The 26521-nt window shown below is 38.9% G+C and overlaps 1 protein-coding gene across 2 annotated transcripts in view; it reads right to left on the bottom strand.

Annotated features, from left to right (window-relative positions):
• Positions 1–9734: 9734 nt before the first annotated feature.
• Positions 9735–26521, bottom strand: part of LOC308069197 (gamma-aminobutyric acid receptor subunit pi-like) — a 63741-nt gene continuing 46954 nt past the window's right edge. For both annotated transcript variants that reach the window (XM_080401102.1, XM_080401103.1), the window contains 4 exons: positions 25617–25754; positions 16970–17122; positions 15947–16140; positions 9735–10374 (listed from right to left, as the gene is read on the bottom strand). In XM_080401102.1, coding sequence (XP_080257228.1) covers positions 10072–10374; positions 15947–16140; positions 16970–17122; positions 25617–25754 — 788 coding nt within the window. In that variant the 3' untranslated portion in view covers positions 9735–10071. The remainder of the gene's footprint in view (positions 10375–15946; positions 16141–16969; positions 17123–25616; positions 25755–26521) is intronic.

Raw genomic sequence — 26521 nt, forward strand, 5'->3', positions numbered from 1 at the left:
ACAGCAAGAACCTGGAATGAAAATTGTTAGAATAGCAGTGACAGGTTACCTCCTTGTAATACGGTACTTTCGTATAAACATTTCATAAGAAAAATGGTCTTGTTTTTCTGTTTTCTCATTTTTATTTCTTCCCTTTCTTCTAAATAATGAAAGCATAAACCCACATCTAAAATGGTGGAAGACAGGTTTCCTTATTCAGAGTTCCGGCAAACATCAACTGTTCTCCCACAAATGTAAACAGACTTAGTGAGGCAGGGACTCTACTTTATCTTCTGCTTGCTTTCTTAACTCTCTCCCAAAAGGCCACCCTGATGAGTAGCTCCCTTCTGCATGTGGACCTGCAGGAGTTCTGTTTATTACTTGGTGTGATTTTTGACCTGACCATTGATGCACATAATTGAAAAGCAGTGTCTTAAGTGCAGAAGAAACCAACCCTTAAAATCATGCTTTTTCAAGAAACATTTGTACGGATATATGTAGAGACATACACAGATACATCTGCACATGCACAGAAAGTGAGAACCCCTTTACAATCCATTTCAATCACTGCTGTTGAATACAAGAGGCATGCCTCCCTGGCTCCAGGCACTCGTTGTATGTGCCTGTAAAAGATGGCTACACTGTACTTTATACAAGTGTAAGTATTGCTAGAAAAAGTGAAATAGTGGGGAATCAGAGTCAGGGAGGCTTCTTCCATGAGCAAGCTGGACTGGAGCTAAATGCTGCATTGCACCAACTAGAAGAGGGTGCCTTCCTTCTGCCTGCATTTACCTTCTGCTACACCACTTCAGACAAGAAAACCAAGTCTGCAAACATCTAGGATTATAGCCGTGACTTACTCCTGTATTCTAGTGCTGTGTGCACAGCAAAATTCCATCACCTTAAAAGACTGGCCCTCCAAAAACTGGAGAAACTACACACATATATCAACTAACTTCTGAAAGGCTGATTTTTATCCATGACATCAGCACTGCTTTAATAAAACTTATCAAATGTCAGGTATTTTCTGATGCACCACACTCCCTGAAGTGAACTCTGTGCTTGAATGCTTCCCTAAAAAATTAATTATTGGCAGCACTAAGTTTTCATTAAATTCTTCTCTAAAGATCAATTAATCAATTGCTTGTGAATATTTAGATATGTGAGATAGTTCAATAACTGGAAATTGATCACTGAAGCTATATGTTATCATTTCCTTTTCATGTCTGGATAAAAATGCAAGTGATATTGAAATGAATTGCTGCCCTTGCAGTTTTTAAAGTTTTTCATAGCAGTCAGTCATGGGTGCTAGGCATTCAGTTCCTGTAAATATTAATGTCACCAGAGTGTGACTCTATGAGAACATAAACATAACACAGAAAACAGCGTGAGCTCAAACAGCAAATTCATTGTGGAATGACTTACGTTAATATTACAGAAAGCCGCCTAAACCGTATAGAAAGCTCTAGAATCAAGGATTTGAGCCTGTATTTTACACATGGTGCAGTATGAAGGGCAATCTATTTAGTGGAAAATCCAATAAAATATTTTACAAAAAGACATTTTATTAGTCCCAACAAAGAGAGAAGAAAATTCTACAGGCTTCCACCAAAATGTTCAAAACAAAACCAAAAGAGCATGAGCTGAGAGCACCCTCTTCTGATCATTATTTTGTTTTTCAGGTTCTAGATGAAATATCTTCTGTGTATGTTGTATAATTCCAGTGATCTGCTCTTTAATCGGGATTACAAATACATAATCTTCTGAGGAGATGGATACAGTACATTTGTTTCAGCTACAAGCTAGCATTTTTACTTTGGTTGTTCTTTCCTACAAAGGTGAAGCCACTTCTTTCAGTAACTCTTTCACCTTGTATGTTCCAGTTTGACTTCCATGAGGCCACCCAGGGCCAGAGGTGAAGGAGGCGGGCTGATTTTTATTTAGTTCATGTTACCAAGAAAGATTTAAATTCAGCTGGAAAAAAACGCTGGTCTAATACTACAAGAGTGTATTTACAATGATGAAAGGAAGAAAGGGGGGGGGGGGGTGGACAATGTGAGCAAGAGCAAGATTAGGGACATAAATATTTTTTCTATAGTTATAGCAGCATCATTTGTACAATGTTCTCACACAGGCCAAGCTGAAGACATAAATTCTAACTCCCACTGTAATTCAGAAAAACAGCAGAGACCAGTGCCTCTGCCCTTTACCTCACTTCCAGTCTCTGAGGAGCAGAGAAGAGAAGTAGTTCATGAATATTAGAGCTAATGATGGCTGATTTTCTCCAGATTTGTGTTTTGGTGTTGATTGACTCTCATGTTGGGAAGACGTAAATTGTGACTGAAGCTTGTTCTGCATTTGAGGCACTTAGATGTGCTGTCCTCAGTGTGTGTTCTCTGGGATCTAAAAAGGCTCAGGCTCATGCCTGAGTGTTTTTCTCGGTGGGTAGCAGTCAGATGTCTCTCTGACCTGGACATCTATTTTCATAAACCTTGCAGGAACAGCCTCTCTCTGAGATTACTATTCTTTTATCCTATTTCATAAAAATGCAACAATTGGTCCAAAAAACTCGGTAGCATGGACTAACGGGCAGATATATTGATACATCTAACCTAATGCACACTTCATGCTATTTAAAAATCTGAAGTTTTTCACTAGAGAGCCCTTGACAGGCAAAGGTGTAGAGGTTTCCCTTGCTACAGGTAGTGATTCAAATCAGAAATGAAACCCAGACAAGAGGAACCAGGAGCCATGACCAAGTCTCCCACGCTGCAGATGAGGCAGTACATTTTGGGGTGAGTGATCCTATTTTTCAGCAAAGGAGGCTTATGTACCAGCAAGCTCTCTCAGCATCACACACATTGAAAACCATTAGAAATGCAATTGGAAGATACAGACACAGTCCTATCATGTGATAGGGAAGCCAGGGTAGATAGAGCCAGCACAGAGATAAGGGGGTCATGGAAACTAACAGAGCAATTTAGATCTGAGAAAGTGGATGCACTATTCACCGGATACACTCAACCACACTGGATTGCCAGATGAGGCTTGTCCTTGTCAAAATATAATAAATTAGCTTCTTCAGCCCTCTCTACATTTAAGGTTCTGGCATGAACCATTTTAGACAAACATAGATTGATGGCTGCAGTGTACACAGGAATGACACAGGACCAGGATAATGCTGAAATATCATTAAAATTGATGATTTGATCTTGTCCCTCTGTCAGGAAACCTGACATTAGCACAGAACAATGTACAGCCTTCTGGGAAGAGTAACGCTAGACCTAGAATACAGGCATCTGCAGAGATGCAAAAAATACAGAAACAAGTTTTGATTCAGCTGGTAAAGAGCTGCATGGTAATTCAAGTAATCTGACAGGAGAGAAATCCAACTCAGGCCATTATGTGCACTTGCTACAGAAACAATCTAAAGCTGGGTTGTAGAAACAAAGGTTCAGATACCATCCAAAGACTTTTAAGGCAATGTGTGGCAACCCAAGGCAAATGCAACTTTGAAAATATTGGCCCAGAAGCAGGAAGTTAGGAATTGGAGTTTTAGGAATGTAAGGTAGAAATAAAAGATTTGGCTCTTCTTCCTTTTGGGCTCTTATAGTATCTTTGGTTGGAGGTGCATAGTGGGACTGGTGAACCACAAAAAACTTTTACCACTACAGCTGCTGTATTACCTTATTTTCCAAAACTTGAGTGAGGCTTTGCCTGGCAGCTGGAATGTGCTGGAAAGGAGAGTCACAGAGCAAGGGGTTTGCATTTCTGAGTATAGTCATTTCTTCCACCTGAAATAAGACACTAGAACCTGTGACCATATGTAGTTTGAAATGGTGCAGGATCAGCCATGTAGCTGGCATCCGTACAGAATCCTCTGTGGAAATGTATGGAAATCTCCAGAGTTATCAGTTCTTATTATCAGGCTTCATAATATGTAGACCAGCAGTGCATGAAAAGGTTGTTCAGTAGGATTAAAACTATCCTGGAGCATAGGAAGCCTCAGACTTCAAAGTTTTTAGCTCTTTGCATATCATACTTCAGTTTTTTTCTTTTAAATAAAAAAAACAAATGGCAAGGATCTCTGAATCTTTCATTATGAAAAAAACACAAAAGTACTAGGAATGATACTTGAGCACAACACTTATACAAAGATGATAAAGAGTGATGGGGAAAGATGATAAAATGATGCTCAGTCTCTTACTCATCTTTCTGGGAAAGGAGTTGAGAACAAGGTTCAATTTATATTTAGCTACTTAGAAAATTTCTTCAGACTTTAATCTGCTATATTATTATTTTGAAGATTGTGCCATTTTGAAAGGTCAAGACTGTCAGTTCTTCTGTTCTCAGAAATGCACCAAAGGGTTGCCAAGGTAAGCCTTATAAAACTACAGCGAAGAATGGACCAGATCCCTGTGGCCAACTCATGCACTTATAAGGTAGGGCTTTTTCTACAGGTCTTCTTTTGTTCACAAGGGTGGAAAAATACCACAGAAAAGGACAGTTTTATTCATTAGATACCATCAGAAGCATACTGCTGTGAATGGAAAGCACTTTGATTAGGACTGATTTAGCTAAATGCATAACATAGCTCAGCATATGAGTCTAACGGACTAACATTTAAATGCATATAATTGAACGGATGGTTCCCTCAGAAGAGACTAATCCAGTGTTACACGATTCTTGTTCACCTTGTAGTGGCACTCATCCAATGCAGGTGCTCAAAAAAACAAAACTGGAAGTGGACTGAGATGAACTGGCTCCTAAAGAAACTGGAACATAGAAAAAGAAAAGACAATCCCTTCTCCTGCATCTTTCAAGACTGCATCAGCTGGTGTAATGCTAGCTTTCCTCACGCTGGCAAATCTCACAAGTTTGTTACAGTTTCTGAGATGCAATGAATGTTGTCTGTAGCAACATCATTAGCATCAGCATGAGGGCCAGGGGCATACAAGCTGAGAATGCTAATATGGAATCCAGGTTTGATATGCATTTTATATTCTCATGTTAATTTTTTTCTAATTTTGCCAGCTTGTTCTGCTTCCAAAGCAGCCAAGCCCCAGCCAGAGCCAGAGCTGCTATTCTGGATCCATTCCTGACCTGCCTTTAAAGCAGAAAAATTATATTCCTCTCCTTTCTGAGAAACAGATAACCCTGGTATCAAATTATTTTACTAAGTTTCAAAGTTACCTGCTATAGCAAGGGAAGTAACAGTAGTGCAGCTGTTTGTGCATTAATACAGATGAAGTTATCCAGTGGTTAAATCTGGATTAAATTTAAATTCAGAGCAGGGTTTGAAAATGAATTAGGGTTATGGTTTCTCTGCATATGTGATGGTGCTAAAATCTTATGGGGTGTTTTTTCTTCTAAAGTTTTGGCAGTGTTTGATCTAGAATGGGAAAATAGGGTCCATTTCAATTTGGAAAGAAACCCAGAACCCAAATTATATGAGTAAACTCACATCAAGAGACAACACCCCCCCCCCCCCCCAAATACTCCCTTATCCTTCTCTTTCTGAGGGTGGAAAGTTTGACTGTCAGATGGAACTGGGGAAGAAAGATGTCTCCAGATGGAAATTGATGAAAAGCTGAATTTGGCAATATTATTATAGCGGACCCCTGGTTTTACTTATAAAATTATTTAACAAGTAATGGAAAATTCATTACAGACTTCAAAATCATATCAAGCTTACCTGCTTTAAGTGCTGTCAAGCTCCGACTTCTCTACAGCAAGCAGAATCCATGCCAGTCCAACTCTCCAGCTGAGATAGCTTGCTCTTGCAGCAACCTGCTTGATCAGCCCAGAAGACTTCCAACACTCAGTTTCCCACCATTTCAAGAAACCCTGTTTAGAGGGAAACTTTTCCAAAAGATTTGAAGTGGCTTTTAAAATTAATTTGATCCTTGTGTCTGTTATCAGTGTGCCAGTGAATTACCTGGGAACATTTATTTAGGATTCCTAAATATTTATAGGAAAACTGTTGGTATGGCCACTACTCTGCCTGCCTTGAGATACTGAGATGCTGTAATACTTGGATTTGGAACATCACAACCTGCAGGACAGAAACCTTGACATAAGGATTAAAAAATCAGGCTTAAAACACAAGCTACTTTGCAGAATATGTATATGATTTCAGTGGCTAAAATGATAGAAACAGCACTCTGGGTTTGAGAAGCCTGAACTTCAGTGTGAAAAATGGAAGTCCTCAACGGTCCACCTTTCAGTGCTGTTTTGTCTGATTTTAATTAGTATGTCACTACAAACATGACCCACTTACTACAGTACAAATGTCAGCTTGTAATATGTTTTCCCTAGAGTATTCCTTAACTAGCATTTGCCATTTACATTTGCTCATTCAATCATGAAGAGTAGTTAATTAGCTCCATCTACTGCTGCATGGAGTAAACTGTATGCAGCAGCCGGCTCAGCAGCCTCTTCAGGCTGCACTGGCAGCAGAGGTGTTTCAGGCAGAACTCTGCTGCACCACCCCACTGGCAAATGCTGTTAACAGAAAGCAGATTTGCATCTTTCTGTTTCTTCTTCTGTCACCAGCTTTACTGTTGTGTAGGTTTTCTTAAATCCCTAACCTTTTTGGTAATTTCTTTTTGAATTGCAGGGTGACAACGTGGGGCATCTCTTTTTTTTTAATACATTTTCCCATGCCAAAAGACATAACAGCTCTCTTAAAACAATTAGCACAAACAATGAAGGGACTTGCAAGGAAGGAAATGGAGCTATTTAAGTTACCGCTGCACTGATAATAAAGGCGGCCACTGCTGAAAATAAATACTCAGACCAACAGATGGATGCCCTTATCTTATGCTTGCCATATGTGTTGACTGGAGTATTCAGATGGAGTATTTAGTTGTTTATATTTTTAAATAAATGTTCTGATATCAATTTTAAATGCCTTCTTAGTTTATGAGAGAGCTAATGAATGCCTGTTCTAAAATGTCATCTTAGTATTTCCCTTTTAATTTAGGTGGAATATCTCAAACACTCTCAAAACATCCCAATTAGCATCCTAATAAGTAGGCTGCATGAGATGCTTACCTACAACGTATCTGAATCTGAGAAACACATCTCTTGCCAAAGTGGAAAGGTAGCAAGGATTAATACCTTTAAATGTCTAAAATCTCCAAAAATTGTTGTTGTTATATTTAAAGAAATAGTTCAGCAAAGGATTTTACTTTCATCATAACTTTCCATTAAGAAAGACAGTAATACCAAATTGCTTAACAAGGTCATCAATGTTTTTCAAGTCTGCACAATGTTTAGACACCTCTGGGATGGCTGCTAAACCAAAAGACCAGGCTTGCAGATATTCCACAGAGGAACGAAAATTATTCCTTGGACTGGCTGGTATTTTCAGGTATGTCAAATGTAGTGCACCCCCTGCTAACAGCGAAACAAACTAAGCGAAGGTGCATCACCGGTGCCATTACCCCCCTTCACCAGCCTCAGGTCACTAGTTGTACGCCTGCCTCAAATGGCCTCCAAATACAACAGGACATTTCTGAGTCTGAGAGGGTGTCTGATTAGAAAACGTTAAAATCAAAGGAAGAAAAAGAAAGCCATTAAGCAGAAAATGCTGGCAGAAAGTCCAAGGTCTTTCCCCTTTCCTTTTCACGTGGTGTAAAACCCCATTTTCATCACCACAGCTAGCTTTGAGTGCCCCAGCCTCAGCTTCGGCCCCTGTTCTTAGCTCCAAGACTTCTCCATCTCTAATTTACCTCTGAGTTTTAGCTTCCAATGCACTGCTTGTGAATGCCACTTAGAAGAGTCTTTCCAGCTAACTCCAAGAAATTTGATAGTTTCTGGGGACAATTTTGAATGTTTGAATGGGATAATTTAAAAGCTGTTCTTCATTCTTCATACATGGCACTGAAAATCTGTTCCCCTGTCCCCTGGAGGGAAGATCTTTCACTTACACAGTCATGTCAAACCATTTCAAAATGGTAATTAATGCAGAATTATGCAAAGCAGAATAATAAATAATCTGGCTCTGGAGTCTGTTCTTTCATGAAAACATGGGGGACTTCAGTGTCTAACTCCACTCTACAGTTAGCACACCAGACCCTGTTATCAGTCAATGCACTGTAAATAAAGCTGTCCAGACCTTCAACAGCTTTCTAAAAGAATATTTAAGGTGAATTATTTCCAAGTTAATTGGAAGCTACAAAACTCTAAATGCTTACCTTATGCTTGCAGTAAATGTAAATCCCAAATTCAGTGTTAATGCAACAGGTAACTTGCAACACGTAGATAACTCTTTCAAAAGGTTCAGGATTAATGTAAACTTCAAATTTCAGATAGCAAATATAGAGCTTTACCATATGCCTTCTATGAACTTTATGGGAGCAAGAACTCGAAAGAGATCTCCGAGACCAGTTCTGCACCTCATTTCCAAGAAAAACCTCATAGAATCTGTTCTTGAATAAAAGGTTTAAGGTTAAATCTGCAACAGCAGAATGTTAAACAAAAAATGTTGGGGTTTCTTTTTGCTCGTCCTTAACACAGGCAGTCTTGGTTTGATTCCTTGAATGCCTGTGCTTTTATACAAATGTCAGAAGACCCATAAGGTACCAAAACTCCCTAGACTGTTCCGAAAGTTTCATTGCCTCAATAAGCCTTGCAAAAGGCGTTACTGATAACAGTAGAGAAACAAGCTTTCAGTACTCAACCAGTTTAGAAAATAAAGTTATTGAGAGGATTTTATTGACCTAATAGTCTTTTACCAGTGTGCAGTGATTTTTATGGATTTTTATAGTTGTGAGCAGGGGAAAATCTAACCCACAGTGGTATTTTGCACTTTTCTTCTTCTTATGTAATGGTGTTCTTTACAGGCAGCACACTGGTAGAAAGGTGTATCAAAGTGTCAGAAATGCCTTAAAAAGCCCCCATAATACTATGTGGGCAGTGTCTCAGATCATCATAAATGCCAAGGTACAGCCTATAAAAGCACATATACACATTTACACAGATATATCTATGTGACCCACACATATATTATGGTCAGGAAAAATTAATAATAAGTGCTTCTAAACTTCCAGATTCCAATATAAGAAACAGGTTGCTGTATCAATAACTTTTGTAATATTTGTCAGTAAAGTAACTGCTCAGAAAGACTATTACGGTTTTTCATCAAGTGTAACTGTTCTTTCATGTGGATCACAATTTCATCTATGTAAAACTTTCCCTTTTTTCAAGGGGTATTGCATATCCGGGGTTTTCTTTTCAGTTCAGGAAGCTTTTTCACCTTTATGTGAAATTCTTAGTAGTCAATGACTCAAGATGAATTTGCTAAACTGAAAATTAAGCATAGCAAACTTTTCCTCTGTATAATAGTCACGCAGGCAGTGGTGACTGAGCAGAATACAGAGTATAAATGTCAGGATAAATGGCCATACTCCATTAAGGACTGGCCAACACTTAAGTATGTCCTCACTCGGGAAAAACATCTCTCTGGATCCTAAACCTTTTGGCTCCAGTCCATTTCTATATTCTGCCATTCACTTACTCAGAGCAGCCATTGATGCCCACAGGAGTTCCGTCTAAAGATGCAGGGAAGAGTCTCCATACATATTTGTGACCTTACAAAAAGGAATATATTGTTTGGTTTGTGTTGGTAGCCTATACCTTCAAAGCTATTTCTTGCTGTGAAGCAAAAACACTTCAATCTGCAATTATACAATGTGGAAAATTTACACATTATTGACAAAGTTATAAGGAACTGAATACTGAAAGCATAGCAGGAAAACAACACATCAGTGGTTTAATTTTAAATGTATTCAATGCAGTTCAAAAACAAGTGTAATATACCTCTTATTTTACAAAGTTGATCATTAAAATATTAAAAAAGGACTTACTGGCCTTTGATAAATAGTTTAATATGGGATATGCATGCAAATAGGAAAGTTTTGGATGACAGTCATTTTAACAGTGGAAAAGTGAATTGATAAGAAACTTTGTAGAAATGCCTGCAAAGATGGCATGTCTTTTCATATCCCTTTATCCAAATGTAACTTCATTCTTCTGCATCTTCCCCTCCCGTATCCACTTTCTAAACTTTAAACCAATTTTACACATTTAGAAATACAAATAATATACCCAATAAAATACATTAATTATCATGAATGACAATGGGAACGAAAATCTGGCATAGTTGTCTATGTGGTAAGGATTTTTAACATGGAAGCAATCAAAGATACAGAAAAGTCTTTTCATTACTGACATTGGTGAACTACACCCATTGTGTTTACTTGTCTCCCTTTTTCTGTCGATACTGGTTTTGTTTGAATTGATCTTGCTCATATTGTCAGGGGCACTGCAACTATTAGCAACAGCTGCCAGGACTCCATTGCTCTCTTCTTCAGCCTCTTCATCCTCATCCTGATAGGAAACAAACCAGCAGCACTTAAGCACGTGTCTCATTGCCCGTTTACTTTAGAGCTGCAGCAAATAATAGGATTTTTCTTACAACTCCTCCTGTGGCTCGCTCCTTGATTTCAAGGGTGAGCACCTGCATGCACCAGACAGCTCCTTTCAGGCTTCAAAGCCTCCATTTACAGGAAAAAAACAATATCTTACTGCAAAAGCTTTTGTAGGACTGTCGAGCAAAGCTGGATTTGTTCAAATATGGCCCACTAAGCTTTACTTAAGACAGCAGCAAATCCATAAAACACACAACTATAAGCTTACTTCTGCTCAGGGAAAATACTGGCAAAGGTCAGTGTCTAGAAAGCAGGTAAAGCAAAGCCCAAATCTGGAGATGGAGGTGGGGAAGCTGCCAGAGCAGCTAGTCAAGCTGGTTGCATCCCAAATCAAGCACCCCAGAATACAAGACACCTTCCTTCTATGCAGTTGGCTGCTCTATTCCTGGTGCTTGGTGATCAAAATCAAGTTACTTAAACAAACCCAAACAACAACAACAAACCACACCAAAGCCCCCTAAAGAAGAGGATCATGAAGAGGGACAAGCACCACAACTCATTCAGTACTAAATAGCTCATACTACTTTCTTTCAAGTCCTGAAACCCATGCTTTAAGTTCAAAGTTATAATAAGGTTAAGCACATTTTTATGTGCTTTATTGCATCAAGACAGCTCTTTAGAGAATGTTGTATAAGCCTTCTGGTGGGTTTTGTTTCTTTGATTAGAAATGGCTCAGAGCCATGAAGTTCATATATGAAATCTTCACCCTTTGAAGTCAGCGGGTTTTCTGCTACTGACTCAGAGGACACAGGATTAGACATCAGCTGCAGCTTCAGCTCTAAGCACAAACTTTCAAGAAAGTTCTGGGGTATTTGGTTTGGGATATAGCAGAGATACCAGCAGATCCAAGCTACAAAGACTGGCTCCAACTTTGTACCTAAATTAAACCTAAGTTTCTATAGTTGGAGGAAGGGTCATTTTAATTCAGGGAGGTATTCCCATAATTTTAATTTTCTCCTGATGATTTTATTACCTTGTAAATCATACAAGCAAGAAAAGGCTAAAAATGTATTTGTGAAATGTAGAATGCAGAATCTCTTTCCTCTGACCAATTTGCTTTTTCCATTTGCATCATGAGAAGAAACAGATTAGACAAGAACAAACTTTAGAAAAGTTAAGCTGTCCAGCCCTTTGGGTAGCCACATAAAAAGCTCATTTAGAACTACCCCAGCTATTAAAGTCAAAAAAGCTCATTAAGCCACCTGAATGATCTTCATGCCAGTGCAGAATTGCTCTTCTGCCCAGGGTACTTGTAGATGGCACAGTTCCTGAGCCTTTATTCATCTAAAATTAGTAATGTCCTTGAAAATTAAAATGGAGTCTGGACAATGTCCTCAGACTGCTGTGAAGCAGTGAAGCAGAACAGATGGAGCTAGAAAAAGGGATTATTACTACTTTTCACTTTTCGGTTGCCAAAAAATCCAGTATATTTTATTTGAGAGATAAACGTAGCTCAACACGTAGTTCAAAAAATACACTGACTACAAAACTTTGCTTATCCTCCACCAAGCCTCCCACAGCCACATGAGAATTTTGAAAACAAAGGCCAGGACAAAAATCTGCCTATAAAGCATTAAGAGGATCAATCCATAAAATTCCAGTCTGAACCTTAAACAATCCCCAGGGCAGCGCTAAACCTCAAACCTGGAGTTTTACTCGGGGCCTAACTCTGTTACAGATTCCTAGCTCTTCTGCTTGAAAATGTTTGGGCAGCTGAGGGAAGCACTGGCGATGGCAGAAGGGCCTTTGTCAGCAGCACCCGGCACTTGAAACAAGGCATCCAAGCGACAGCCTAACGCATGCACTCTGCGCTTCAAAAGTTAAAGAAACCTGTCAGAAGAATCCCGACATTTTTTTCCCCTGCTCTCATCTTTTAGAAGGGGAAGGAAGAGCAAAACAACATCTATACTTCAAAAATGGCAGGATTTGGGGCATTACTCAGTGTAGGAGTCTGTATGTCTCTCAGGTAGGGCTGGCTACTGAATTAGTTTTACTGCAGAGCATGAAAGGACATGGCATATGTGCCATTTTTCTTTTCACACTACTGCATGTGAAGAATTTGCAGAAGGCTGATGCTTTATTAGGCTGTTCTTAACTCCTTTCTACTCCCCAAAAGGCAGTTGTTACTTAAGCAGAAAATACCATGCACAGTTCATATGTACTTGAGCCTGCCTGTGGTGTTACAAAGCAGGGGTCTTGTAGAAAAGAGATGATTTTACAGCGAAAGTGCTGTATCACATTGCTTGAAATGGAGAAAGCTAGTCTAGAAGAGAACCACAACCGCTAGTTTATAAAAAACTTATAAACTGGGACTATCAAGGGACTTTTCCAGCTTGCTATGGAGAACTCAATGTGATGAAAGACTAGGCTGATTTATGTTATATTAAAAAAAAAAAGAAAAATTGTGTTGCAAGTGTTCAACCGTGGCTCTGACTTCAAATGGCATGCTAAATTTTCGCGGGATTTGAGCTGTCCAGTGAGAAAATGGCAGCTGACACTAAGAAGGGCTCTGTTTGGGTGCCAAATTGGTAGCATTCAGGAAAGGTACATCACCTGAAAAGTACTGTATATGGCACCTGCTGCAGTGGCTGCTGCTTATACTAACTGAAGTGTTTGCTGACACCTAACAGCCAACAGAATTGAGGAAAGTTGTCACTTCTATTGAATAATAAAGATGCTTAGAATTAAAAATATTTCAGCCTAGTGTCACACACCTGGAGCTTATGCGGTGTTCATAAAGCCTTCACGATGCTTGCACAGAAATGTTGCGCAGGCTGAACGCTGCCTTTGCAACCTTATTTCCAGGTTTTGAGTTTTTCTTCTGACCAAAAGGGAGATGTTTAGGTGAAGTCCAAGGAGGAGTTCTCTGTTTTATCAGAGGACACAATTCACACCTTTGTATAAAAGAGAAGGATTATGGAGAAGCACCCTCTCCATTTGGGCGGTGTGTTATGTAGTTGATGTGAATGGCACATTTTGCCTGACCTTCCTCGCAGCCAGTGATTCCTCTGATTTTGCCATTAGCTTGGACGCTGTCTCTGTGGGTTCTGGTTCACATGTTGTGAGGCTTAAAAGTGCAGGAGTGTGGATATGATGAGCTCTTTCACCAGTTTATATCTTAAACTAGAGATCCCAAGGGCTTCAAAGGGACCTGATGCGCCAGTGCACAACTGCTTTAAATAGCAAACCAGAAAGAAAACCAGTACAACTAATTACTATACAAGGCAGAGGGTTACATTTTCATTTCACTTCCTACATTCATTTACATAATTCTGAGTGCAAATTTTGTATCAGCTCACATATGGGAATAACAAACTGGGAAGTGAGATTTCCAATTAACCTGTGTCCACAGCAGAATACGATAATGAGAACAACACATTTATGGTGACGATACTCACAGTAATTGTTAAGTACCTGCTAGACAGTGACATGAGATTTTAGCTGGTACTTCTGTCCTTGTGATGTGTTTATTTTTATAGTGAGAAATGAGAAATACAAGTCAGGTGTGCTCTCCATGGCACTCTGCTACTAAGCAGTGCTTGTCCTTGACTACAGTAGGAAAAGGACATGATAGGCATTTTCCATATTCTATGGAGTCTTGACTTGATCTAGGACCAACCAATGGCCCCTTCCCTTATATGCCTGTGTTTGTGGGGGCAAGAAGTGAGCTGGACTGGCTTGCTTACTCCTGATGCACAGCAGAAGGCACGAAACATGCCTGAAGTGACAGAGCAATCTTTTCAGCCACTAAGTCCATCATGAAACTGTATCTTAAGTCTTTCTTCCTTCCTCAGTTTAGGGCTGTACCTCCACTCACTTCCATGCACATCTTTCAAGTCTACAAGTTCCCATGTCTGCCCCATCTGCAAGCACTAGTACATGTGCTCCAGATGAAAGGGAATCTGACCCAGGTAGGTGACAGCAAGGGCAGCCCTAAGTGCCTTTCACATCCAGAGATGCTTAATCATCCAAGCACTGAAACACTACTTTCTTACCCAAACTTCCAAAAAGCTTTTTTTTTTTTTTTTCTGCTCTACGAGCAAAATGACAACCACTTACCTCACAAGATGGATATGCTCAGAGGGAATTGTCACTGATGCTTCCTTGCCAAGAAAAATTACTTTCAGGCTTTCCACTCAAACTCTCATTCGAAATGAGTGTTTGCCCGTTTGCAGACATTCTCCTGTTAGACATCACCTTTTAAAACCCACTGAGTGGCTCAAGTTTGGGTCTGGTTTTTAGTCCGTCTCCACACACCTAGATCTAATGACAGTCCTGAGCTGAACAGAACCTGTCTCTCATCCAAACAGCCAAAAGTCTATATTAGCTGTTGAACTATCTAAGCATGAAAAAAAATACATCTTGGCTGATCTTCACTGTTTTTAAGGTTCTCTGCTTGAACTCAGTATCATTTCTTGAGCCTAGCAAGGAGCTTTGCTTAGGCATTTATGATGCTCTGTTCTAATTTGGCTTAAATAGGCATAAATGGCTAGAGGAAGAAAGATTGTTACCTACAGCACACAACCAGACTTCTTCCTGCTTTTTTTTTTTCCTGTTGTTCTCACTTTCCACATTTTACTTCTTTCTATTCATCCAGAAATGTCATAAGCTGCTTAATATTTTCTTTTCTATGATGCATATTAGATTCAGTTCCATAATTAAAAGCTGGAGGACAATCAGCTTCCAACTTCCTTGTGATTTCTTTTTCACTGCTTATGAAAGCCATGCTAAACACTGGAGATGGAAGATGTGACAAAACTTCTTCATGAACCTGTCCTGATTATTTCAGCAAGAACAACCACCAGACTCAAAAATGCCTATGTTGATTTGATCCCTTTTTATTTTAAGTATATTTCACAGTATTTCTGAGCTGTGATAAGCTCATTAGGGCAGCAGAAAGAGCTGCTATAATAATAATGCAGAATTGAAAGTGAATGCCAGTCTGACCTTCAGCTGCAGCTGCTGAAAGAGAAGGTACAAGCAGAAGGCTATAGGGATCTCATACACCTAATCCATGAAGCTATCTGCTAGTAAACTGACTCATGTTCAATGTATGTGCAGCAGAAGGTTTCATAAATGGAATGTATTAAAATCTTTTCTTTTTTGTGATTTTGCAATAAGATCAAGTGACTGAGCTCCATCTAATTTTTGAACTGCAAATAAGAGTATGACATTGCTGAGGAGATAAGTGCCTGTGATATTTTTGTGATATGTCTAGCACATTGATAAATGGTCATAAAGCATGTGCCAAAAGAAAGAATTTATGGAAGTATGATGCAGTTTGTTTGATCTCTTTCAAAAAGTTATAGGTATACAAATAATTTTTTCTGTCTCTCAAGGTTATTCTTACTGTTACTCTAAAATAGAAACTTCCTTAAATACATTTACCATTAGTGCTAAGATAATTCATTCTCTTTAGCAGGTATAATTGAAGTCTGTTTTGTAGAACAACAATCAAAGAATTAGAATACCTTTGGAAGTTCCTTTGAACTGAGTCGATGCAGAGCGCAGAAATGAGCCACAGCATACTCTAACAGTGCTCCAAAGATGAAACTGAAGCAGATACCAAGGTACACATCAATTGCCTTAATAAAGCAATTAGCATTTGGAAGTGAAGTCCTGGCTCCCATCATCAATGTTGTCATAGTAAGGACTGTGGTAACACCTGTGGAATGCAAAAATACAAGCTCTGATAAAACACGGATAGCAATGAAGGCCTTTGCTGCAAGACAGTTTTTCTGGGCTCTGTGCACTCCTAGTGTCATGTCTTGAAAAGCAGACTTTCAAACGACCTTGTGATTCTGAAATTAAATGCTTAAAAACACACTCATGAAAAATGTTTGCAAAGCTGAGAAATTAAAACAAGAGAGATTTTGGTGTTATAGGATGTATGTTTATGCTTAACACATTATTATTGCAAGATTATGCAAATGTTCCCTTTAAAACATTCAGTTATCATTTTGCTCGCTGCAGTTGCCCACTAGCCTGGTTTGATGTGAAATCTTTCTTTCTTCCCTATTCTGTAGGAGTGTTTTCCCACCCCACCTGCAGTCTGATCAGAACTGATTTGCATGCTTTCCCTTTCAGAATATCCTTTATTTGAAATTAATTATATTTAATCTCTTATAATTCTCTTATTATTCATGTGTTAATTAGTATGTATCTTTAGACCTCACAAAAGCCTCACAATTCTGTCTGTGCATGCCATGTGTTTGAATATATTGAAATTATTTCCAAAATGACTGCATTTATTCCTTTGCTTTCAACAGCCTCCCCTGCCTCCAAGTGTCCTGTAGGTCCCCGAGATGTTTTCTTAGTTAATGAATAGCAAGGCTTTAAGGGGAAACTGCGTGATGTACTGTAGATAGCAAACCAGAAAAGTAATTCCGTAAAACTCAGAAGCATTTGCAACTTCTGGAAATGGATGCCATGTACGTGCAATAAAGAAAGCATCTTAATGATCCAGCTCTAGGTTTGGTTTATCAGCTTCTCACCTATGCAGATTCTGGCTGGAACTGATGACTGGCTTATCCAAAATGATACCCAGGAGAGCACAACAAGTAGGATTGATGGTACATATGTCTCTAGTATGAAATACAAGATGTTCCTCTTGAGTTCAAAGTGAAACACTAGTTTTGGGTAACGTCCTGCAGAAAGAGGAGGGAAAAAATATTGTGAAGGTGCAATTCATAAGAAGTTTTTAAATTATCAACCTGTATTACAATGCAGCAAAAGCTTAAGAACAAGCTTGAAAAAAAATTTAACACAATGAAGAAAAATTCTTTCATGAAGACTAATTTGAACTGAAGAAAAAATACAAAATATATAGCACCCAGTCACCGTATCCAGAGTTCCATTACCGACATCTTGAATTGGAAATTCACTGAGGAATAGAGAAGGAAAAGATAAATCTATCAACATGCAAAATGGATGTTTCATTATATAACACAAGACAAAGAAATCTGCAATTTTATTAATAGCTGTGGCCAATTCTTAAGAACATATAAGCCACCATATAAGCTAGCATAACAATTGTAATGTCATTAAGTTAGCATGGGTCCTTACCTTTAACTGCCTCACATATCTGGTTTATTTTCTTTTTCATTTACTATTGCTCAAGATGTGGATCAAAGCTATCGTCTCCGATACTGCTGATTTACCTCTTATATTCCACTTAAAAATAAGCAATATCTTTGCATCTTCACTGTCTGTTTTTTCTATAAATTAGTGCATTACTTGTGTTGTTCTGAGCGGTGTCACTCTTTGTGACATAAATTATTTGCTTCTAAGTGAGCAATTTCCAGAACAAAAATAGAGAATTGGTTTTCATAAGGGGACAACACTGAATTTGTTGACAGCAAAGCCTGAATTTGTTATCCAGCTCACTAACTGAGCAAGATTTGGCTGTTTGAGCAACACAAGAGCAGGATCTGTTACTAGTCCAATGGATCACAGTAAGGAAAAAGCTTGCTTTTTGCTAGCTTAATGTGCAGAAAAGACTTCTTATTCTGAAGTTCCAAATTCAAAATTAAGTGTTAAAGTGTTTAACAATATTTGTTTAACAATATTCACACCAGAATATCAGTGAGAGAATAATGCTTGAATATGCTGTGGTCAGATAGCTTTGGCTTCATCTATTTTAATCCAACAAATGATGATCTCCAGGACCCATGTTTGTTTCCAGTGCTGCATGGTGTGAGTCAGGACAGAACTACAGAATCGTGAATGCACTTTAGCAACAACAATATATGCACAGGCACTTGGGCGTTCCTCTGGTTCAGTCTTAGAGCTTCTCTTTAAGAAGGAAAACTCTGAAATAGCCAACACAGAGCCGTACAGCTGTACCCACTCCTTATTAGTGCCCTACAACTCTACCTCCATTCACCTTAGTATTAAAGTCAAGTATGTACATGGGAAGTTAGTTCAACATCTCAAACTTGAAAGTCACACTTTGCCACTTTGCTGCAATTTCCAAGTGTAGACAAGCCCTTTAAACGTTCCTGTGTTCTTTTGTGTTATTTTTCCTGATGCCAGAAGTTTCTGAAGTAATGTGAACAACAAAGAGAAATAGAGATGAACAGCTTATAGTTGAGCATCTTTTGGGGGAACAAAGAAAAGGCATTTCTCCAACCTTAAGGCTTTTTGCTTGCCAGAATCCAAAGACACATCATGGACATGATAATAATAGTGTCAGCATTTCTCCAAAGAGTTCAGAAGAGCTTTTATAATGGAAATTTTGAAGCAGCCTATATATAGAATTCATATGAGCTCCTCTTGAAATAAACTGAAAGAAGAAGTAGTCAAGAATAAATATGCAATGCATACTTATCAGGCTAAAGAGACGAGCAATGGGAAAAAATGAAGATAGGGAAATATTACAGTCCTTTTTTCATCTACATTCCATAAGTACCAAAAGTTATCATCTTTAGAAAGAAACAGGCTTATTACTCCTATTACATGAGTTGTATATGAGATAGTAATGCCTTTGACTCGCACATCTGAGGCTGTGGTGCCATCAGTCAGATCAGAAGTGAAACAAGTCCATGTAATCCTAGTCCTGGTTTTACTGGAGTTAAGTACAGCTCAAGTTAACTCCTCAAAACCGACAAGTTTGCCCCTTGCTCGAGTCTTGCCAACAATGAAATATTTGCATTAAAGTGAAAAGATGCTTCTTCATTGAGGTTTCTGGCTCATGATGGAGGTCACCTCAGTGTGTGACCGCTGTGATTTAAATTTGATAACATGATGGAAATTATCTCTGTGCAGATAGCTAACTGCAGCAAAGGCATAGCGGTAGCGCTTACCGCAGTGTCAAATTCCTGTGTTCAGATGAGTCTGAACCTAAATGACTTTCAGTATATATACTTTAAATCCACCAGAAGGTGAGGTATTCTGCTTAGATCACCCTACAGAGAAAGAAGATTAAGCTGAGTTACTTGAGCTTTATAGAATTTACTAGAGGGCAGAAGTACAAAACCAGACACTAGCTCTACTTTTAAATGAAGAACAAATCTGGATTGCAGACTGTAGTCGGCACACGTACTCTAACTCTCACTACTGTTAAAAAAAAAAAAAAAAGAGAGAGAAAGAAAATTAAAATAAGAGTAGCCTAGAAAGTAAAAAGAGGTGAAAGAAATGAAATTTCAGTTGGTTCCAGCTGATTACTTTTGTTTCAGTACCATAAAAATTGTAACGTCACAGACTACCAGCGGTGGAGCAGGCGCAGGCCTAGGCCTAAGGCAGGAAAAGCTTGTTTAATCCTCTTTATAACTTGCCTTCAAGGTTTGACTTTTGGCTTACTAAAAACAATATTCTAATCTACAGCACTGCCTATCTGACGCTTCTATAGATCTTGCCATAATACCGATGATTTTATTGACACCGACTACTGCTGCACTGCCTGAGAAATAGATTAAACCTAAACAAACATGTTTCCATATCACCCTAGGTCATTCATCTTTTTATTATCCCACTTTCCCTATGGCATCTGTTCCCGGCTGATGGCAGAAGCTGCATCCCTGCTGCCTTCTGACCAGTGGATGGTCACAGCAGAGGCACCTATAGGAAGGATTGACGCCCTACAAATGCTGTCAGCAGTTCTTTAACTTCCACTCTAACATTACAGGATGGGAGAATCTTCCCCACAGTTAATCCCTGTGGGCTTGCTAATGAATTCTATGCCAGTAAAAGACTGCTCCACATCACTCTTTATGTAAGAAGCACTTTGGCGTCCTGCACAGGAGTGTGCGGTCAGGCACAAAGAGCACATTCTTCTCTACCATGAAATATGTATGATAACCCCCTGGGTGCCAGCTAAAATGTGTGACGTCTCACACAAGCACATTGGTATAACCCTACCAATGCATCATTTTCTTCTCTTCTCGCGCCTTCTAAGGTCACAGTACAGGAAAGCTTACAATAGAATATTACTGCCTTAACTATGCACTGAAAACGTAGATTTCAGTATGCAAAATCTTACTGCTTGTTTACAACAAACATATGCATGAAGGAATGAGTAACATCCCTGGTTTTACCCAACAAATAAATTGTGCAACTGCAATGCAATTCTCTGACTGATGTAGGATGCTAAGGATGTCAATATATATGATTAATATGTTATTACACCTCCTTTGTCCCTCCCTGAGAAAACAATCTTCTGTTCTTCATGGTCAGAACCTTATGAACTACCTCTTTTCCTACTTCTTCTTCAGAGCTGAATCAAAGGAAAGGAAAGATCAGGCCAGGCTTCTCAATGTGTGTTTCATTTTCACAAAACTGCTTCACAGAAACTAAGTTTGAAATTCAAATTTCCTAAGAATGAAACAAAACCTTTCATGTAGTGTTTCTGTGTATATGTATTTATCTATTTAGCTTACCTGTAAAAAACCACAAAAAATCATGCCAAAGAAATTTTTCCAAGAGTTTCTGTGTATTTCTGTCTCTACTACAAGAAACTTCCCAGAAGTTAACAAAAAAATGCCTCTTCCTAATATCCTTGATACTCATTTCATTCATTGCATTTCCATATGTTTTCAAGTTACCATAACTTTCTGAATACATTTTCCAAAACTGTTTTCTTTCTAAAGTGTTCTACATTGCAGAAGAGTCACAAAAACAATTGATGCTGAAAAGTTTTCTATCATAACTCAAGTGGAAAACCTTGTTTACAAAGAGTGATTACATGAGCTCAGGTAGGCCAGCTGAACATAACATGGTAACAGATATATATGCATATTTCGTTGCTTGAATCATAGATGAGGCTGACCAAAGACTCAGCAGATAAGATTATGCTGAATATGGGTTTGAGATTGTTTGTAACCCCTGTAAGGCAAAGATGATGTTCTCAGAAATAACAATTGGAGAGTAATTACAGTTTATAAAAGAACTGATAGGGGGAATGAAAGAAGCTACTCTGTACCGTATCTCAAAAAAGAAGAATATAAAATCCTAGAAAACTTTGATTGTTGATTAATAAGCCTCCTGAGCCTTGGGAAACTGCTGATGGACCCATAGGACAAAGCAAGGTAACGCCTCTGTTTTGAGAGAAAGAGACTGTGACTGATGAATATGCACTCTGTGTAAGAGTATGTTATATTTATAAACTCTTATACACCCTTTATAGTCTACATATACTTTCTATACTTTCTGATTTTAAGATCACTAATTATAAATGACAGCAACCCATCACTGGCTTAGCCATGACCTCCCACCTGAGAAGCCAACAACACAGGGTGGCCAGGGGCCAGCAGTTTCAGCACAGCACAACCAAACAAAGTCTGACAAGGCCTCCAATCCAAGGAGGCTAAAGCAGGATTTGTGATAGACACCAAAACCCTGGCAGTGACTGCAGACAAGAAACAGCAGCCAGCCCCCTTTGCAGTCTTTTTCAAGAGGGCAAACATTTTGCCTTTGTGCATCAAGGAGCGGAGACTGACTTTTTATGCTTCTGTGTCTTCTTTCCCTCTGTTCTGTCAAAATAACACCACCTTAATATGCCATTTTGCTGACTTCACGGTCTTCTAAGCAGGGAAGTGCATGGAGAGCCTTGACTGCCTGACATAACTCTCCCTGCCGGGCTCAGGCCGAAGGCTCAGCAGCCGAGCAGAGCGCAGCAAGCTGAGCCTTCTCATTCCTGCCACTGCCGGAGGCTCAGCAGGGGGGTTGCAGTACTGATAACAAGACTCAAGGAAAGCTGCCAGCCAGAAGAAAAGCTACCAACAGCCAATTAGGCTCAAGTATTAAATGATGGTTTTGCTTCTTTCTCCAATCAAACATGTTAATTGAGATTAATTAGCTATCACTTGCTGTGAAAATGGAAGCATTTATTGAGTGGGAACACATGGGGTCTGTCCTGTGCCCAGTACTGCTCACTAGCAAACATGAAGACACAACAACTGTCTTTTAAGAGAGGATTGTCAGCTGTTCTTCCATTGAAGAACAGGATTAGACTTCAAAAATATTTCAAAACCAGCCTGAATAAAATAAGACACAATGCAACAAAAGCAAGTACAAAGTCCTACACTCAGATGGGAATTACTAGCTCCCCAAACAGAGCGCGGGAAACATGTGGCTACAGGACAATAGTGGAAGTGGAGTACTAGAAAGAATCACAAGCTGAGCAAAGTCAAAAACTTACAAAAATTTTCTGCAAGAAGTTTGGATTGGATATGAATACTGGAATGGATAAAGATGAAGAGTAAAACTTAATAAAACCTTCCCTCCCTGGAGGATACCTGATGGAAACAAGGTACCTGGTTTTGGGTGCTGCACATCAGCAAAGACATGAGAAATTGAATGGGAGAACAGCAGCAAAGACAGAAGATCTAGAAAACTGGTTATATGAATTAAAAAGGGGAAGATTGCTGGTCTGAGAAAAGAGATATATCTGTCTTGAAATACTGAAAGGGCTGCTAGAAAATAGCAAAAAAAAATGTCTTCCATGTCCACATAATAGGTTTGAAATGCAGCAAAGGAGATCAAGATTAGACATGAGGAAAATATGCATGTAATAACGACCAAGAAAAAAAAAAATCATCTAGGGAGCTTGTGAAGCAGACACTTTGGAGATTTGTCTAACTGACTCCTGGAAACATCTGTCAGGAAGTAGGCTGTAGATACAGATGACCTCGCCTTGCAACATGAGTAGATTAAATGAATTCTTAAAGCGTATTCCAGCTTTAGTACTATGATTATTTACACAAAAAGCAAAACTAACAGTCCTTCATTGCTTTTATGTTTTTCCAATAAGAAAAGCAAGCTTTTATATCACTATTTATTACTCTGAGAACGCAGGTGGTGTTGGCTAGACAGATAAAATAAAAACCCAGCGCCCACTGATGCAGATACACTCTTGGATCCCAAAACTATGTATCCTATGTATCAGTGTATGTAGAACAAGGACTATAGTTAAATACATGTTGAAAGTGGTCCTATAAATTTATTTACCCATGTCCAACATTAAATTGGTCTGTACCAAAACAAAATCGACACCAAACCCCAGCCAGCAATCTAGCTAACATTATTCAAAGTACTTACTATTACGTGATTACAATAATGTGATTGCTATTATGTGATACATGCTGTTCTATAAACAAGATTAATCTACAGTGTCCTTTTCTTAAATTTACTGAAGTTATTTATGCAGGAATTTTGCCGACTGCGTTTTAAATTTGGCTCTGTCAGTGGCTGTACGTGAACTTGGGCTTTGCATTGCACAATATTTCACTTGCACAGCAGCTGTACTGCCTGTTCAAGTTCACAGAGTATCAAATCCTGATTGCTTTTTTTGCTGTTAGGAAATACTACACACAGTTCTTTGCTATTTTTAGCTTTACCCTTTTGAATTGTAACCATTATAAATAACTTACTTATAACGTAACTCTTCTTCATAAAATACTCTCAGATATCTATTAATGGTGTTAAGGAAATGGGAAGCATCATTCTTCATTTTGAAATTTATTACATAGTTCCATAATCTGGTTGCTTTTTCTTTTAATATGGGCTACAGTAGGCACTGCTTTCCTAAAAAAGGAATCTGTAGAAAATAGCAACTAAAACATAATGAGTCAATAGAAAATTAAGAGGATTATGAGGTTTCATTTTAAAAATACTGCATAGCACTTGATAACGTGGCTTTCTTGAACACAGGCATTGAAACAAGCAGGTGTAGGAAATTTTAATCAAATTAAGTTGCATGTGTTAGAATGTATAATTAGAAGTGGCTTTTGACTTTATACATATGATTCCTGCCAACATACAGGGAGCAAGACATCCTTGTTTACTGAAAAGGGCACAGTTCATTTGATCATGCCTTTTTAGTTGTAACTGGAAATTGGGTTTAGACTATTTGGTAAAAAGAATAATATAACTTTTTTTGGCTTTTGAGTCTGGATTCTGTGATAGAAGGTGGTAAGAATTAAACAGGTTTCCTCTTCTTCTTTCCTGTATGGTGAACGGGTCCTAATACCCTCTGGGCAGAACAGTAGCAAAGGATTATTCTCCTTTGATTGAACCCAATGATACTTACCCTGAAGCTGTAAAGAGGAGGAAGGCAAGCAGATGTCGTTTATGTAAGTAGCAAGATAGTTTGTGATGCTGGAGCCTGCTAGTATGTATTTCTATATCCATTTACAGAACTTTGACTTTTAGCCTGAATTAATATCTGAAATTAGATAATAGTTTCCCTGTGTTGAATTATTAAAGCAGAAGAACCCAACGATGGACTAGAGAAACTGTATTTCTGTGGCTCAGAACTAGTAACATATCCTCTGGTGAAACTACAGCTTTGAAGGATGTGTGTGTCTTCATTTAAAGATCACCCTTTCATTTGGCATGTTGACTTGAACAGAAAAGAAACTGAGTACACAGTGAAGAGCAGCAATGAAGGACCTAAGAGTAACTCAAAGTGCACAAAGCAGGTTTGGCAGGTCTTGAACTCTCTGAAAGCCCTTTCTAAATCTCTGCAAAATAAACAGGAGCAGATTTTCCTGAGATTAAGTCCTGCAGTTAGAAGAAACTTTCTACAGCAGTTTCCTAAGATCAGCAGAAAAGCAGGTCTGTGGAAATGCTTCTGGCCCCTCCTTGGGCAGGGGAACCTCAGGGTGGGCAATCTGTGCTCTGCTGACAATGAAGAGCAACTCCTAGAAGTACTAGCCACGAAACCCAACTCCTTGCAGTTGTTAAAGCACCCAGCATACTCACAGAGGTTTCCATAGCTGAATAGAGGCTTTTGACTTGCCTAAAAAAGCCAGAGCGGCTGTTTCCAGGCAGGCTGACAGCTGTTCTGAGCTGGGTACCCAGGGTCCCTGGTCACTCTCCATTTTATATGCCCAATTTACAGCCTGCTCTTCCTTCACAAGAGCTCTCCCTGTCATTACACAGAAGTAGTACCTCTCTTGTTTATCATTCTTTTCAGATAATGCACAGCCTCCAAGAAAACACCCAATAATTCCCAACCTTTACGTTAGCTGGGTCCCTGATGCTAGCATCTGGAAAAGTATTTATTGTTTAAAGAACATAACCTAGTAGAAAACTGAAACAGTCACCCTAACAGAATGCAATGTGCTCAGCTTTTCAATGTTGCTCTGTTTCCAGACCCATACTCCAAATTGTACCTAGAAAGCGTTATAAGGTTACTTTTACCTGTCTCATATACTGCTTCAGATACAGAGGTGAAGTGGTCTTCTACTGTGTATTGTGCCAGCCGGAGCGTGTCCAGACCTCGAACTGAATCATTTCCTCTAGTCCAATAAAACATGACATCATTGATGTTATAACCCCCTGTAGTGATACACAAGCCAACAAAAGTGTTTATTTTACACAATAATTAATTTGCATTGAGCACACTTATGGTTCAGCTGTTTCTTATTTATCTGGCTGAAAGCACAATTAGACAAACAATGATGGGGTTTGGCAGAATGTAATGTCTGTTTGCAACAAAACTCCCAATAACATGCAAAGTCTTGTAATTTAAAAGCTGAGAGTTTTTTGGAGGTGGTCTTTTTTGTATCTTTTATTCTAGTATAGACAAACTAATAAAAGAGTAGTACCACATGGTATTCTAAAGGCAAAAGCTATTAAGCTTTAAAGAAATACAGCTTCTACAAATTACAGTACTGCCAGCATTTGGACTAAACTCTAAGCATGCCCTTTGTTGCATTCCAGGATGCTGTTTCTCATGGCAGCACATTTGGTCCTTATTCCCATGGCAACGAAGGGATGAGGAGAGCAGCAGGGCTGCTGTGCACTGGCGCTATGCTCTGAGCTGGCCTTGGGTCCTCACTTGGGACCACACTTTGGCTTAGGAGATTGGATGCTTCCCAAGGACACCAGCTTAGATGATGATGTTTCTGCAGGCTCAACAGCGTGGCACGCTCCAGAGGCCCCAGAAGATTTCCTTTTAACCTTCGAGTAGTAATCAGGAGCTGGGATTGAGTACAAGTCATCTATCAGAAGGCAACTGTATTTTGCACACACTTGTCAATACGCAGCACAATCATAGCTTTTTCCCATTATATTAAAAGGTAGGCAATTTTCAGACTACCGTA

This window comes from Falco punctatus, assembly GCF_963210335.1.
Source record: "Falco punctatus genome assembly, chromosome: 9".
NCBI classification, from domain to species: Eukaryota; Metazoa; Chordata; class Aves; order Falconiformes; family Falconidae; genus Falco; species Falco punctatus.